The sequence below is a fragment of the Protomyctophum parallelum genome, assembly GCF_964188405.1.
Source record: "Protomyctophum parallelum genome assembly, chromosome: 18".
Classification (NCBI taxonomy): Eukaryota; Metazoa; Chordata; class Actinopteri; order Myctophiformes; family Myctophidae; genus Protomyctophum; species Protomyctophum parallelum.
Genome location: NC_139716.1, coordinates 9,766,057 through 9,781,720, shown reverse-complemented (window position 1 = coordinate 9,781,720; position 15,664 = coordinate 9,766,057). Strand labels below are relative to the sequence as shown.

At 42.5% G+C, this 15,664-nt stretch overlaps 1 protein-coding gene across 2 annotated transcripts in view; it reads left to right on the top strand.

The window, feature by feature from the left end:
• LOC310875447 (glucosidase 2 subunit beta-like) overlaps positions 1-15,664 on the top strand; it is a 239,136-nt gene that overhangs the window by 23,855 nt on the left and 199,617 nt on the right. For both annotated transcript variants that reach the window (XM_083788678.1, XM_083788677.1), the window contains 2 exons: positions 3,139-3,253; positions 13,891-13,957. In XM_083788678.1, coding sequence (XP_083644804.1) covers positions 3,139-3,253; positions 13,891-13,957 — 182 coding nt within the window. The remainder of the gene's footprint in view (positions 1-3,138; positions 3,254-13,890; positions 13,958-15,664) is intronic.

Sequence of the window (15,664 nt, the reverse complement as noted above, 5' to 3'; positions counted from 1 at the left end):
ATCTAATTTATTGAATTTCCCCTCAGGGATTAAATAAAGTAGAATCTATCCTTCTTGTCTGTGAGTCACCAGCTTTAGTGTTGCAGTATGTTTCCTCTGTTATTAGTCTGGGCAGAGGCGCAACACGGACCGAACGCTAGGGGGGGATATAGAGCCGCCGAAAAATCCGTCCCACCGTCCCCCCCACCACTCTAGCGGAGGGGGGGATGGGGGGGGGTCTAACAGCCAGGGGGGGACCCCCTAACTCATCTGGGGGGGACCAATGTGACGCTGGCAGGGGATTCGTCCCCTGCGTCCCTGCGGTTATTGCGCCCCTGAGTCTGGGGGCCAATACAGAAAAGTGCTTCAGAAATTACTTTTGCTAACATGTTTGTGTAGAAGCTGACAACCTATTTTTTTTTGTTGGTTAGAAGGGACCCATAGAAGAAGTTTTGGGGTGGTTGTTATGTTGAATAGAGAGAGAGAGAGAGAGACTAAATAAACAAACTCAAAGAATGTTTTCAGCGTTTGCGCCGTGAATGTGCGTGGGTTGCAGAGTTCAACAAAACGAAAACTGGCATTATAGAAAAGGTTTCTGCACTCAACACGTCACGTACAGATGCCCAAAATAGTCTTGCTCAAATGAAGAACCCCCTGGGAAAAGTGTGTGTGTGTTCAGAAACACACTGCATTTTAATAAATGACTACCGATTTTCACTTGATAACAAAATCTCTAAAACACGTCTTTGTCTAGTATGTAATTAGTTCCTAGCGGAAGAATACATAGGGATGCACTTCTTTTGTTTGAACGCTTGTATCCAATGGTGCTGATTAACTAGAAACAGTAACGCTGTGTGTACAGTATTAACTGTTACGAGACAAAAGGGTTGAAAATCAACATGGCTTAGGAACTTTTTTTTAAATCAAGCAAGTGTGCTCTCACGCACTCAAAATGGTCCCCATAAATCACTGCAGCGACTGAATGTGGCTAAGCAAGCGGAGTGCCCCCGAAAGGTAGCCATCCCTATCGGAACCGACCAGTATCCATCACTGCATTATGAGAAAGTCTTAGGGGAGATTGGGAGGTAATATTGATACGCACGCACGTACGTACACACACACACACACACACACACACACACACACACACACTCACACTCACACTCACACTCACACTCACACTCACACTCACACTCACACACACACACACACACACCGGGGCTACACAGCTGCTTTCTTATTAATTGGTCCATTATAGAGAGTGATGATAGGTTATGCTTGGCTGTCTCATGCTGTCATTTGTGGTGTGACAGCAACACCTGCTGACACAAGTAATTGAAATTGTCCATTGTGTGACGAAGGAAGAAGGATAAATGTATAGAAAGAGAGAGAGAGGGGAGACAACCTGAAATGTCCGTGGTTCTCAAAGAGAAATGAGTATCGGTCTAATTTCATTATTATTTCACCAGCTGGGAGATGATGTATAACCCATTCTGAACGGGCACCCATTTTGGTGTTGGCATCATATTATGCTTTATCTATTGAAAAATAGCAGATCTACAAGCTCATAGCGCGCCACCGAGTGGCGCGCTACGAGCTTGTAGGTCTGCTATTTTTTGAAAAATCGAAGAACGACTGACATTTTTTTAGAATCTGATCTCAGGTCAGAATGGGTTCATCAGACCAGTGTGTGTCCGGCGGAAACCTCGTATGAATCTGATCTCAGGTCAGAATGTGTTAATATTGACTATTCAATGTTTCACTCTCTGCACCACCATTCAATGCGGGTGCATGTATCTCCCCACCTACAGTATTCCGTATACATAGTTGCAGCATTCTGTACTAAATCTCATCTAACAACTAAACTATTCTCCTATGGGGTCCCTGGTAGAACATTTTTCCAAATGGGGGTCTGTGGCCCGATGTTGGGGAAACAAAAACATGTTTAGAACCACTGCAGAGAGGTGGAGAAACGATAACTCACTGTACTGTACATTCAGTGTGCAGTCAAAAACAAAATGCCTCCCTCAGAGCACATTCAAATTTAAAACACCAAATCCCTGGAAGTACCATGCCTCTGTGGATGTACTGTAAACTCCTGTGCTGGTGTGTCTGTAGGGTAGGCTCACTGCCGATCTAAACTAGTGTTTCCCAAACCGTTGGCGTCCATTTCAGAAGAGCTACGGGTGTTTTCCCCCGGAGAAACAAACAAACAGAAAGCCAACGGCAGAGGAGAACTAGCGGTCATTTCGATCTCCTGGATCTTTGTGTCACAAAGACCCCTTTTCCACCGGGGTTGAACCGGTTCAGAGTGTTTCCACTCAAAAATGAATTGGTTCAGAACCTTAAAGGTTGGTTCGGAACTGGAACCCAAAAATGGCTGCCAGTTCCATGAAAGCACCAAGGCTCCAATAATCTAGAACGAACCAGTTCTAGATCAAAGTTATTTTGGTAGAAAAGGGGCCAGAGAGACAAACGGTAGAAAATGGGCCAGAGAGACAAACGGTGACTCATACTGTAAGACAGCGAAGAGCACCATCTAGTGTCAAAACACATGATTGGCAGAGAATGAGTTAAAGGGACACTTCACCCTTTTTGCAAAAAAATATATGTTAATGACGTTTAGAAGCTTTAGATCACTTTCCTGGGGGTATTTATGTGTGTAATATGTGGTTTTAGTTATTTTAGATTGTAGCAGTGAGCCTGTTGTCTCTGATGTCATGGACACTGGTCTCACTACCTTCCTGGAATACAATTCCCATAATTCTTTGGTGCACTGCTCCTCCTTGTGGATAGGGGGAGAGCTATCTTACTGAGACAACATGTAGTCCAGGAAGGAAGTGAGCCCAGTGTCCATGACATCAGAGACAACAGGCTCACTGCTACAATCTAAAATATCTAAAACCACATATTACACACATAAAGATCTCCAGGAAAGTGTTCTAAAGCTTCTAAACGTCATTAACATATATTTCTTTGCAAAAAGGGTGAAGTGTCCCTTTAAGTAAAAACAAAAAAATTGGAAATGAAAAAATAGGGAATTGTAATAATGTACACATCTGTCCGTGAGTACAGCCGCCATGACCCACAAATGGGTCCCGAACCAGTGTCTGGGAAACAGTGATCTAAGCTCCTGTGCTTTTGTGTGTGTGTCTGTAGTCTCAACTCAGAGACCTGGAACAGGTAGCAGAGGACCTCCAGGTCCAGCTGGAAGAACACAGGAGGAGGAAACAAGAGACCGACCGTACCATGGCGTCGGCAGTGGAGGCTAATGGTAAGTGACTCACATATACGCTCTCTGACAAAATGAACCATGATGTGGCTAGAATGTCAATTCAGTGCCATTTACTCAACAGCCCCGGATCCTGCAATTACAGATATAGTAAGCTAACCATTTGTAGTCGCTATAGGCCAGGCGCAACGTACGGCTTCCATTTCATTTTGGCCTATAGACCCATTTGATGGCAGGGTAGTGAATTGACCCCCTAGCCCCCGCAGGATAAGTGGTCAAGATGACAAATGGCACGGCTGTGGAATAGAAAGAATCGCGAAGGGGTTAACGTTGCCAAAGTCATAAATGTAGTGTAGGTGTACGTACGGTGGCGAGCAACAGCGCATTGCAGTCCAACAGCTATCCTTTTCACGTTCCCCACCGGTGGCGCGATATGAGCTTGTAGATCTGCTATTTTTCAATAGATAAAGCATAACATGATGCTAGCACCAACATGGGTGCCCGTTCAGAATGGGTTAAAAATGCACAGTCAGTGCTGGGTCCTGAGTGGTGGATTCTTTTCTCATAAGTTAAATATCGTTCTTATATTTACAATATGATTACTCATCCCCGAAACACTAAGTAATTGTTTGGTTTGTGTGTGCGTGCGTGCGTGCGTGTGTGTGCGCGTGCATGTGCAGTGCACGGACCACATTTATTTGTAATGTGATTTGCCAAATATTGCTATTCTTAATCTTAATCTTAATTCACAGTCACACAGTTTCCCGTTCACTGTGGCTTTCTTGGAAACCATCACACAAACCTGGTATTTTGTGTGTGGCTTGCGTATTTCAAACAGTTATAACATTTGTTTGGCAGTAGAGGAAAAAAAGCAAACAATACCAAATGAATGTTCGTTCGTCAGTCAGTGTCCTTCTCAGCTGTCTCATGTCCTTCTGCAAGCGCCCTTAAGCATTCCCAATTGAATCTGTGTCTGGTGGAATAACTCCCTGTAAAAGTTTCTGAAAGAAAGGTCACTTGACTTTGGCAGATCCGCACCGAGCGTCCATCCGTCACATCTCTTTCACAGTGCCAGCTGACCTTTGCAGCAGGGTGCTTTTTAATGACACGTTAATGACACGTGTGCGTCACTCATCCAGCCATGTTTCCGGGCATGCCTTCCCACTCTACCCCCTTTTTTTTCCTTTACAACTCATCTTCGGAGGGCGTATAGCAGCCATCAATTTTCATTTGCCTATAAGACAACGTTGGCGTGTCTCTCCAATGTTAGCTATCCATCAAAAAGATTCTGTCTTTGCTTTCTGCATCGCTAGCAGTGTTGCTAATTGTGCGTGCTTGCTTGTGTGTGTGTGTGTATGTATGATGAGGAGGAGGAATGTTGCATATTCATTTTGGCGTGTGTTTTGCATGCTGGACGGTGAGTGGAAGCTTGTTTGTTTATACTAGGAATGCCAAGGCAGGTTTCGCTGACTTTGGAGCTTAGCGCCAGGCTTTTCCCACCGCCTGCAACCGGGGACGTTACATGTTGATTAATACCCGAATCAAAGTGAATACGCATCGTTAATCTGCCAACACTATAAATCAAAAAACACTGTATTGATCCCCTGTGAGCCTTTAGTGTTATTGTTTGGTGTGGCAAGCTGATATGGCTTGCCACATGAATTTTTTTGAATTAATTCTCACAATTAAGATGCACAGAGAGTGATAGAGGGGGGTTTGAGCAAGGGAACCGCCAAGAAGTATACATTCTCAATATATAGCTTTAACTTGACTGAATGGCTAATGTGCTCTGGTTAATCCATAAGGTTTACAGTAAGTGTTAAAGAGGAGAAAGCTATGGAGTTCTGAACATGTGGCATGTGGTTTCTTTGATAGGTACAGTATACGGCTACCGATGAACAATATGATAATTAGAACATGGTGTCTGAAAAGTGCCATCTAGGCCACTAACCACTAATATTTCCCTCTATAGAGCCTTTCTGAGAGACATACAAGAGTGCATTAATGTAAGGTAAAATGCATTAGTCCTAGCCTGATTGTCAGACTCTGAGAGCCTCCAACCAGTGCGCTCAGTCGAGTGTGGCGGGGTCTATGGGCTGGAAACCAGGCTACAATAGTCCATTTTACAGTTATTACAGTTACACCTTTCTATGCCAATGCATATACATTATTTTCCGCCATAGCGTGAAAGCCTTGAGGAAAGTTCTTGTAGATGTGAATTAAAACGGATTTCTACCTTAAAGGACAACTTTAGTTTTTTTCAACCAAGGTTCATGTTTTAGGTTGTTATTAGAGAAAGTAAAAGATGAGTGTTATTTTTTTCCATTTGCTGCTTTCTTTCGTTTTAGGGATTTTAGCTGTTTTGTACAGGGGGGCGGGGGCATTCGAGCATGGTGCTAAATATGTATTTCTTTACAAAATATTATGGAGATTAATTTTTTATTATTTACTATAGCCCTAATAAACCCCAGGAAATTACATCTGGCCACAAATAAATCACAGGATCTACTGAACAACAAATTTAACTCTGAAAAACATTCAAACGCAATAGGATTGCATACTGTTCTCAGATCAGTGGGTGTATCCAACCCCACTCACTCACCACGGCTGCTTGCATTGCATGCACACAGAGCTGAATGAGACCCGTTTGCAAATACCGGCTCCAGTTCTTCAATCTCGGAACCGGGTCTGAAACAGAACCGGTTCCCGCCGGGTCCCAACCCTACAGTCGGAACACAGCGGAGACCACGGATGTCACCAAATTTGGAGCAACGCCCCTCTGCACTCTTATTGGCTAGGATAATTCAAGGTTGACGAGTCCCAATTTTCACCCAAGCTTTTTTTTTCTTTTCTTTTGAAACCAAAACGCCTGGGTTTCCAAGGCTAATCTTCACTTAACCACTTAAACCCACACGCACAACAGGAACAGCACATCCACAGCGATGGTTTCGGTTTCGGCTTACAATACTTGCTGATGAGAGATTTTGGTAACACTTAGTTTCTATGGGTTAGCCCATGTCTATAATTCTATTATATAATAATACTAATAATGTATTACAATCTACTTATACCACTGTAATTATAGGTATTTTGTATTTATTTATATAATTATAGGCACACGATCACAATACATATTCATAACGCTATAAAACAGATCATAAAGCATTTGAAATGATCAGAGTGTTTATAATGCATTAATGATAGGCTCCATTGATAGGTTACCGATATTGCATTGTGCCTGCATGGACCTAGAAAACACTGCCTAGTGAAGCATTTTACCACCCTTTAACTTGGACATTAGTTCCTGAATACAGGCCTGTCATTGACATGGTGGACAATTCATAGTATGTTTGTTCTCCTGCACGCACTATTGTGTAATACACCAGAAGATGTTTAAACAGCTTTTCTTCAAAAGAAATGTGCAACAAACAAGGAGCTATCGCAATAACTTTGAAATAGGCATGTCTTAACCCATTCTGAACGGGCACCCATTTTGGGGTTAGCATCATGTTATGCTTTAGCTATTGAAAAATAGCAGATCTACAAGCTCATATCGCGCCACCGAGTGGCGCGATACGAGCTTGTAGGTCTGCTATTTTTGAATAATCGAAGAACGACTGACATTTTTAGAATCTGATCTCAGGTCAGAATGGGTTCATCAGACCAGTGTGTGTCCAGTGGAAACCTCATATGAATCTGATCTCAGGTCAGAATGTGTTAAAAAAGAGACAAACTACCCTTTGTCTTTCCTTTTTACAACAAGTCAATAGCGTATGGCATTATCGGAGAGGAAAGTCAGCAGATCTAGCAGCTGTGCCCTTTCTAAGGAGATATACAGAGTCTTCCCCTTTGATTACTGCTGCTGTTGATCAAGCTTGTCCCCAGGGCTTTATACGCAGTTATTGGGGATTTCTTTAACCCATTCTGACCTGAGATCAGATTCTAAAAATGTCTATTACATCCTGACAGTTTCATTATTAACCCATTCTGACCTGAGATCAGATTCTAAAAGTGTCTTTGATTTTTCAAAAATAGCAGACCTACAAGCTCGTATCGCGCCACTCGGTGGCGCGATATGAGCTTGTAGATCTGCTATTTTTCAATAGCTAAAGCATAACATGATGCTAACACCAAAATGGGTCAGAATGGGTTAAGAGCCATGTTATTGTTGCCCTCTGAGGAAATTGCAGAACAACAGTTCATCATGCAGTGCCTTTGGGAGTTGACTGTAAAAAGAAAAAAAATACTTCAGTGATTAGAGATAGACATGAAATGTATGGTTCGCATGGTTCTCATTTGGAGGAATAAAGGTGGCCTTACACTAGCCGATAATCGGGCATTTTTGACGCTCGGGGGGGGGGGGGGGGGGTGCGATCGATCTGCCCGGGGCCGCTCAAAGCGTGATCGGCCCGATCAACATCAAGAATGTTTGATATTTGCTCTGCCCGCTCCGATTATCCTGTAGTCAAGTGTGTGGTGCTATCAGATTTCAGATTGAAAGAAATCGGCTAGTGTAAGGCCACCTTTAGACTGAATGTTTGTTCAGGTTAGTGGTTTTTAACCAGTGGTCCAGGGACCACCAGTGTCTTCACAATTAGAGAATATAGAAGAATGGTTATTTTGATCAACAACAAAATAGTCTTGGGTCTTGAGAGGCTAAATCTCATCAAGTGGCTCAAATGTTGAATAAATGATGGACCTTGAGGTTTAAAATGTTTGAAAAACCCTTCTTTTCTTCTCTTTTTTTTTTTTACAAGCATGAAGCATGCCTCGTTCTCAATCTCAATCCACTTCATTTTAATCGCTCATGGCCACAGTGTCCGTGTAAAGAAGCAGGTTTCTGAAAATCTTTCCCTGGGCTGGTGCTCACATGATATGATGATATACTTCAGCACAATGCAAGCCCATATAACATGCGGCAGATGCTCATAGTGTGAGATGGTATCTGGCAGATTAATGTGCAGCGGCGCTAACTTCTGCAGGCCCATTACCGTTCCCTAGATTGGTATCTCCGACAGCTCCTCCAGCGCTAATTTAGCTCTTAATGCAAAAATGCCACGTTGTTTTCACAGACTGAGGCGACTGCATTACTGAGCTGTATCTGCCTTTCCTCCTAGCCATTTAGACAGACTGCGTATTCATGAGTCCTTAGGTTTTTAGCTGGGAGATATGCAGTAAATCCTCTCTGAATAATAAAGGCTGTCCCCCTGTTCATGGGAGAAAGGCACTGATCCTGTGGTTTTGTTTTCAAGTAGACCTCCTTTAATACCAACCGTGATAAGCTATGGGTTCACATGGAGGTTGTTTCCCCCGTTTCTAATGATGTTTGTTTGATTTGATCCCTTCATATAGACATATTTGACTTTCATTATACCTCCCTCCCTCAGATAATTGAACGTTAACCCATTCTGAACGGGCACCCATTTTGGTGTTAGCATCATATTATGCTTTAGCTATTGAAAAATAGCAGATCTACAAGCTCATAGCGCGCCACCGAGTGGCGCGCTACGAGCTTGTAGGTCTGCTATTTTTGAAAAAAATCGAAGAACGACTGACATTTTTAGAATCTGATCTCAGGTCAGAATGGGTTAATCAGACCAGTGTGTGTCCAGTGGAAACCTCGTATGAATCTGATCTCAGGTCAGAATGGGTTAATGGTGCGTCTTAATATGCAAAGCAATGTGGGACCGGGGGTTCAGGCTTAGTTCGCGGGGTTTCCTCAAGTTCGCCAGTAATCCAGCGGTTGACCTGATTCCACTGGTGAGCTGCCTGCTACCCCAAAGGTTCATTAGAGCACGCAGAAGCCCCGTGCTATGACTTGATAATAGTATTGATAGGCCAAGATGCCTCTATAATCTTAATTTACAGTTTGGTGCCACATGCGGAAGCACAACGTTTGTTTTTCATGATTTTCTTTCCACCTACTTATGTCATTCATGGAGGGTTAAAGGACAACTTTAGTTTTTTTCAACCAAGGTTCATGTTTTAGTTTGTTATGAGATAATGAGAGTGTTAATCTTTTTTCATTTTGCTGCTTTCTTTCGTTTTAGGGATTTTAGCTGTTTTTGACAGGGGGGGCGGGGGCATTCGAGCATGGGACTATATATGTATTTTTTTACACCATTTTATGGTGATTTCTTTTTTTATGGTTTACTATAGTCCCAATAAACGCCAGGAAATTACATCTGGCCACAGAAGATCACAGGATCTACTGAATGTGAAGGTAGCCTACTGGGGGAAGGCTTATACTGTGTGTATAGGCTCAATATGTCAGTTTGTCACATTCAGTAGATCCTGTGATCTTTTGTAAAAAAATAAATCGCCATAAACTTTTGTACAAAAATACATATTTAGCCCCATGCTCGAATGCCCCCGCCCCCCTGTCAAAAACTGCTAAAATCCTTAAAACGAAAGAAAGCAGCAAATGAAAGAAAATGAACACTCACCTTTTAGTTTCTCTAATAACAACCTAAAACATGAACCTTGGTTGAAAAAAACTAAAGTTGTCCTTTAACCTTAAAGGTATTATGACATGATTTATAACATAATTTTAAAAACATTAAAAGTCTTGGCCATGGTCCTTCAAACGTGTCTAAAAAGTTTGAACACTCAACTCCACTCCAGTATTTCTTGACACGAGTTTTTGTGCATGTGTAAAGTTCATCCTGAGAAGCCATGGAAAAACACATTATTTTAGCCTGTAGATGTCGGTAATTCCCCCTTTCCTGTCAACCCACGATGCGCTACTTTGACAACTTGGTAGGAACGTCGTCAAAAATAAAAGAGTCATCTAGGCCAGTTAGTATCCAGTGTAAGGACTTGTGTTGATTGACACAGCCAACAACAGAGCAGATTGATTTTTCTCTAGAAGCCATTATTAGTAAGTATTACAAAGAAACAAAGTCACGGTCACAATGAGGAAGCGGAGAAGAGAGGGTAGGCACTAGGCAGGGAGCAGAGGGGAGGGGGCGGAGTTTTAGCGGAGATCTACGTATATCTCTGCCGTCCAACCAGATGAGACATTTTTGCATAATTATTCACAAAAGTCCAGACAGCAGAGAATACACTGAATGTTCAAACTTTTTTGTGAAATTGATGTCAAGAAAAGCCAAAAAAGCCAAAAAATCTACAAAAATGTGTTTTAAATGTCACAATCCCTTTAACCACATAGATAGGACAACACTACAGTGTCAGAAATGTTAGACCATCTCACGAAGGTATTTGAGTCAATAGTGTACCTCGCCGTGATTGACGCTTGATTATGTTATGCTACTGTAAAAGCATCCCAGACATGTTGATTGAACACAACACAGTATGTTTCAGATTCTGTATTCAAATGCTATACTTGGACCAGATCTCCAACATTGTACCTAGTAGTGCAATACTCGAAGACAAAATTAGCTCCCTCTTATCAGCCTTTCCTTCTTAAGTTCTTAGAACATTGCTCATAGCCACAGTAATTTGAAGGCCAAGGGAAATTGTTCAATGCCAGTACTAGTAGTAAAGTTGTGGCTGTCTTTTGTTAGCAGCAAAAATAAACTTCAGTATTACTCCATTACACTGCTGAGGCAGTCTATTTTCTCTGCTCCTTTTCCCACTGTATTATTGCCAGGGTAACGCAGGGTGGATGAGTGATGGTGTCCATTAGTAACCATAGCCAGCTGCAGACATTATATGTGCCATCGGAGCCAGGAGACCCAGGCGTCTTCAACCCCTATACTCTCTGCCATGCCCTCCTGCCTGTGGCAGGTTCTTATACCTTGAAAATCAGTCCTAATCTGCAAGAGACACGGTCATGCATGCATGCATAAGATCATTCTTTGGGGCTTCATTGCAAACTTGTAGAACCTTCAGACATTAATGTATTTTGTACTCATTGTGGAAAGACCACAATGATAATTATTTTTAACTATCTATCATTGTTATTTTAATTTCACAGAATGGTGTTCTTTTAATGTTTGTTTTTTTGTGGCTTTCGCCTCTATTTTATATATTTTATGGAGGGACAGACAGTAGGCTGACAGGAAATGGGGAGAGAGATGGGGGGGGGGGGGGGGGAGACATGCATTAACCCATTCTGACCGGGCACCCATTTTGGTGTTGGCATCATGTTATGCTTTAGCTATTGAAAAATAGCAGATCTACAAGCTCATATCGCGCCACCGAGTGGCGCGATACGAGCTTGTAGGTCTGCTATTTTTGAAAAATCGAAGAGCGACTGACATTTTTAGAATCTGATCTCAGGTCAGAATGGGTTCATCAGACCAGTGTGTGTCCGGCGGAAACCTCGTATGAATCTGATCTCAGGTCAGAATGGGTTAAAGGCCGTCGGGATCGGGAGTCGAACCCGCGGCACACTGCCAGACTGGATTACCAGCCAAGGGGTGCCTGGACCACTGAGCCATGGCCCAGGCCCAGAATGGTGTTCTAAGTCATTTATTCCTGCCATATTGTCTCTGTGGTCACGTGCTGTGACCCACTAGCATATAAGGGAGGTGTGTCACTAATAAATGTCACCTGATGAAGGCCAAGGATGGCCGAAACGTCGTGAACCTGTAAAATGCCAGTGTTTCTAGTTCTACAATAAACTAAACACTGTGGAGAAGAGCTGTGTGCAGACTTCTCATTGCGAATACAATGAGCACTAACTATGAGACCCTGCAGATCATGTCTGTCTGTGTGTCTGTGTCTGTGTGTCTGTCCCGCTGTGACACCACCCGCCCTCCACCAGAGGGCGCAGCTGTAGCACACACACACACACACACACACACACACACACACACACACACACACACACACACACAAACACACACACAGTAGAAAACTTAAAAAAAATGACTAACTAAAAAGAAAAAAAAAGTAATTTATTCTAATTGTTGTTATTGCAATTTACGAGCTGCGTTCGCTTCACGCGTTTGCGCGTCTTACTTGTCTTTTTATACTGCTCCTCCAAATATTGTAAACAAGACGTTGGCGCAGTGATACTTATACGGTCCAGGACTCCAGGTGTGTATTTATTGAGTATTTTACAATGCCAATCACAATCAAGCAGCAGAACTTATCCATTTTATGACATTTAACCTCAATAGGATTAAACTGGTACAACGTTACAATACACTTTAAATAATTCATAAGGTTCATTTTGATTTGGTGGAATTCATAAACAGCTTTTTATTTTTTGCTGCACGGTCTAAGCTCAGCTCAGCACACAGCAACAAAGAAAAGTAGAAATATTCACAATTAGCTTTTCCATAATTACCCAAATCATATACAGAAAGGTAATTGCAGTGGATGTGCAATTAGCATTATGTAAAGTGATTTTCCCCAGTCTTAGGGGCTAATCATTTTGCCCCTTTTAGCCCATTTTGGGCGGCAACGCCTTTTGGTGTTTTAAACATTATGTTATAATTTTAGCTATTGAAAAATAGCAGATCTACAAGCTCATAGCGCGCCACCGAGTGGCGCGCTACGAGCTTGTAGGTCTGCTATTTTTGAAAAATCGTAAAAAATGTGGCGCAAATCTTTGAATAAATATTAGGGCTGTGAATCTTTGGGTGTCCCACGATTCGATTCGATTCCGATTCTTGGGGTCACGATTCGATTCAAAATCGATTTTTTCGATTTTACGATTCTCGATTCTCCAAAAACATTTTTTTTTTTTTAATTCAAAAGATTTATTTTTCCAGATTAGAAACTATTCTCTATTCAAAATGATTCTTGATTCAATACATAGGATTTCATCACAATCTACTCCAGCCAACTGAAGTGATTAACTTGAAAATGACTGAAGACATGATGTTTACTGTAAGGGTGAGGGTTAGGGTGAGCTTACATTTCATATTATAAACACCATGTAGTGAAAACTCCTGTAACTAACCAGAAATGAAATCTAAAAAAAAATAAAATAATAATAATAATAATAATAAATAATAATAAAAAAATTGATTTTTGGAAATTATGAATCGATTTTGAATCGTTCATAACGGGAATCGGGAATTTTGACACCCCTAATAAATATCCTTTCAAAGTGAATGTTTTTAACTCGGGGTCTAAGTGGGTTAGAATCTCTTCTCTGCTGATGATGTACTGGAGAGAGTGGAGACGCTTTTACTGTAAGCAATGAACACAAGAGAACTTCCTCCACTCAGCTAAATGTTGAATCGGTGGAAATTAGTTGGTGTGTGGTGGGGTGGGGTGTACGTCGGGAAGAAGAGGTTTGAGGGAGGTTTTTTTGCGGCTCCTTTTCAAGCCGCATATGAATGGAAGGAGAAGGAAATCACTGTCGTGCCAGCCGGTACAGCACAAAGCTGCCTGATTGCATTCTGGACTCTTGACATGCTTTTTTTTTTTTACCCTGCAGGGAGAACCAAATGTTCTCGCACAGCATGACTGACTCATCGCCTGATTGCCCAAGCACCCCCCTCCCTCTCCTCACATCCTTCTGCTCCAAACTCCACTCTTACCTTTCTTCCCTCTTCTCTCTGTGTCTCTCATGGATTAAGGATTGATAGAAAGAGTGATTGTGTTCACAGGGGGAAAATTCAACCACAAACTTTGTCGATGGCCGTATAGATGTTGCCGCGACTCATGACTTAATGTGTGTTACGTTTGTGATGTGGGGGGACCGCTTTTAAACAGTCTGCTGACCCAAATTATGATTTTCTTTTCTTTTACTAAAGGTATCAGACGGCCGAACACAACAGTAACCGGCATTTTCCATGAGTTGGACAGCAATAGAGATGGCAGGTAAATAAAACTGTTCACTAGACAGTTCCCCTATAGTCGTGACTGAAACAGTCATTTTGGGGCACTTTTACAGTTTTTTTTACTTGAAGTGAAATGTCAAATAGTCTTTTGTACACAGGGGCAATCCGTGAAACCCCTCTGAAACCCATTGTATTGAAAATGGCAAGGTAGTTTTAAAGGATAGCTGTTTGAAGATGTATATTATGCTGTGTTATGTAGCTATAGCTAGGATACTTCAACTCACTAACTACAAAGCACATCTGGTACAGGTTATGAAAAGATAAAGTGTACTTGCATAAACAGAGGAAGCTTAAAATATCAAAAGCCGTCTTAATCCATTCAAACTGGGAAAGCATCTGTGTGACTTTTAAATGTTTTCATTAGCAGATGTACAAGCTCACAGCGTGTCACTTAGGGCCGCACTGTGAGCTTGTACATTGCTATTTCTTTTTACATTTTTGAAAAGTGTGAGAACTACTGATTTAGGCATTCGTAGAATCTGTCTTAACGGGTTTAGGGTTTGACTATGAGATGGTGCCCCACACAGATATATATATATATATTTTTTTGCTACACAATGTACACATTTCAAAAAGATAAACGTTCAACTTGTCCGGATGTGATGTCTACACTAAATTCTGCTGCCGTAAAGTGTCATCTGTCTTAGCATGAACATGCTCCATTCCCTCAGCCCCCTGAAACTACTCCGCCTTGGATCTTTATTCTTCCTCCAACCATCAAAAAGCAATTCATTGCCTTGTTTGCGTCGCATAATCTCCTGCCTCAGAGTAGTACCGCCAGGGGCCCGGCTGTCATTGCTCCGCAACACCTCTCCTCCCTGCCCCCCCAGAGTCGACTAACTTGCTGCCGTGAGCAGTGTTTAACCTCTGCCAGCTTCATGGAGAATGGCACCCATTTTGCTTTTCCAGCGAGATATTTAAATTTCCTTGTGGCTTGCAGAAAAACAGAGCCCCTTGATATCCAATGAGCCTCCCGCTCCCTCCTCCCCTGTGTAGCCCCCCTCCCTCCTCCATGCCGCCTCTGAAAGGAATCAATACTGCTCCAGCTAACAGGGCATATTCTGCTGGATAGAATGCGGAGTCCGGGTGTAGTAAACCAAAATTGCTATAAAACATATGGCCGCATCCAGGAGGAAGTGCTTGTGTTGCGCTTTTCCGGGAGGCGCCGTGTGCCCGGCTAATGCATTCCCGGAGCCTGGATGTGTACCATTATTCAGCCTTCGCGGCCGCTGGTCCCTTCCCTCCCCGCCTCCATCCATCCCCTCCACATCCCAAGCGGTATCTATCCAGGGCCTGAGCTTAACCCATTCTGACCTGAGATCAGATTCATACGAGGTTTCCGCCGGACACACACTGGGTCTGATGAACCCATTCTGACCTGAGATCAGATTCATACGAGGTTTTCCACCGGACACACACTGGTCTGATGAACCCATTCTGACCTGAGATCAGATTCTAAAAAAAAAAAAGTCGTTCTTCGATTTTTCAAAAAATAGCAGACCTACAAGCTCGTATCGCGCCACTCGGTGGCGCGATATGAGCTTGTAGATCTGCTATTTTTAAATAGCTAAAGCATAACATGATGCTGACACGAAAAATGGGTGCCCGGTCAGAATGGGTTAAACAAACACATTACTAAGCTAAAATATCTGCAAGTGCCGCTTGTTTTTATACCGCCGTTTGTTTC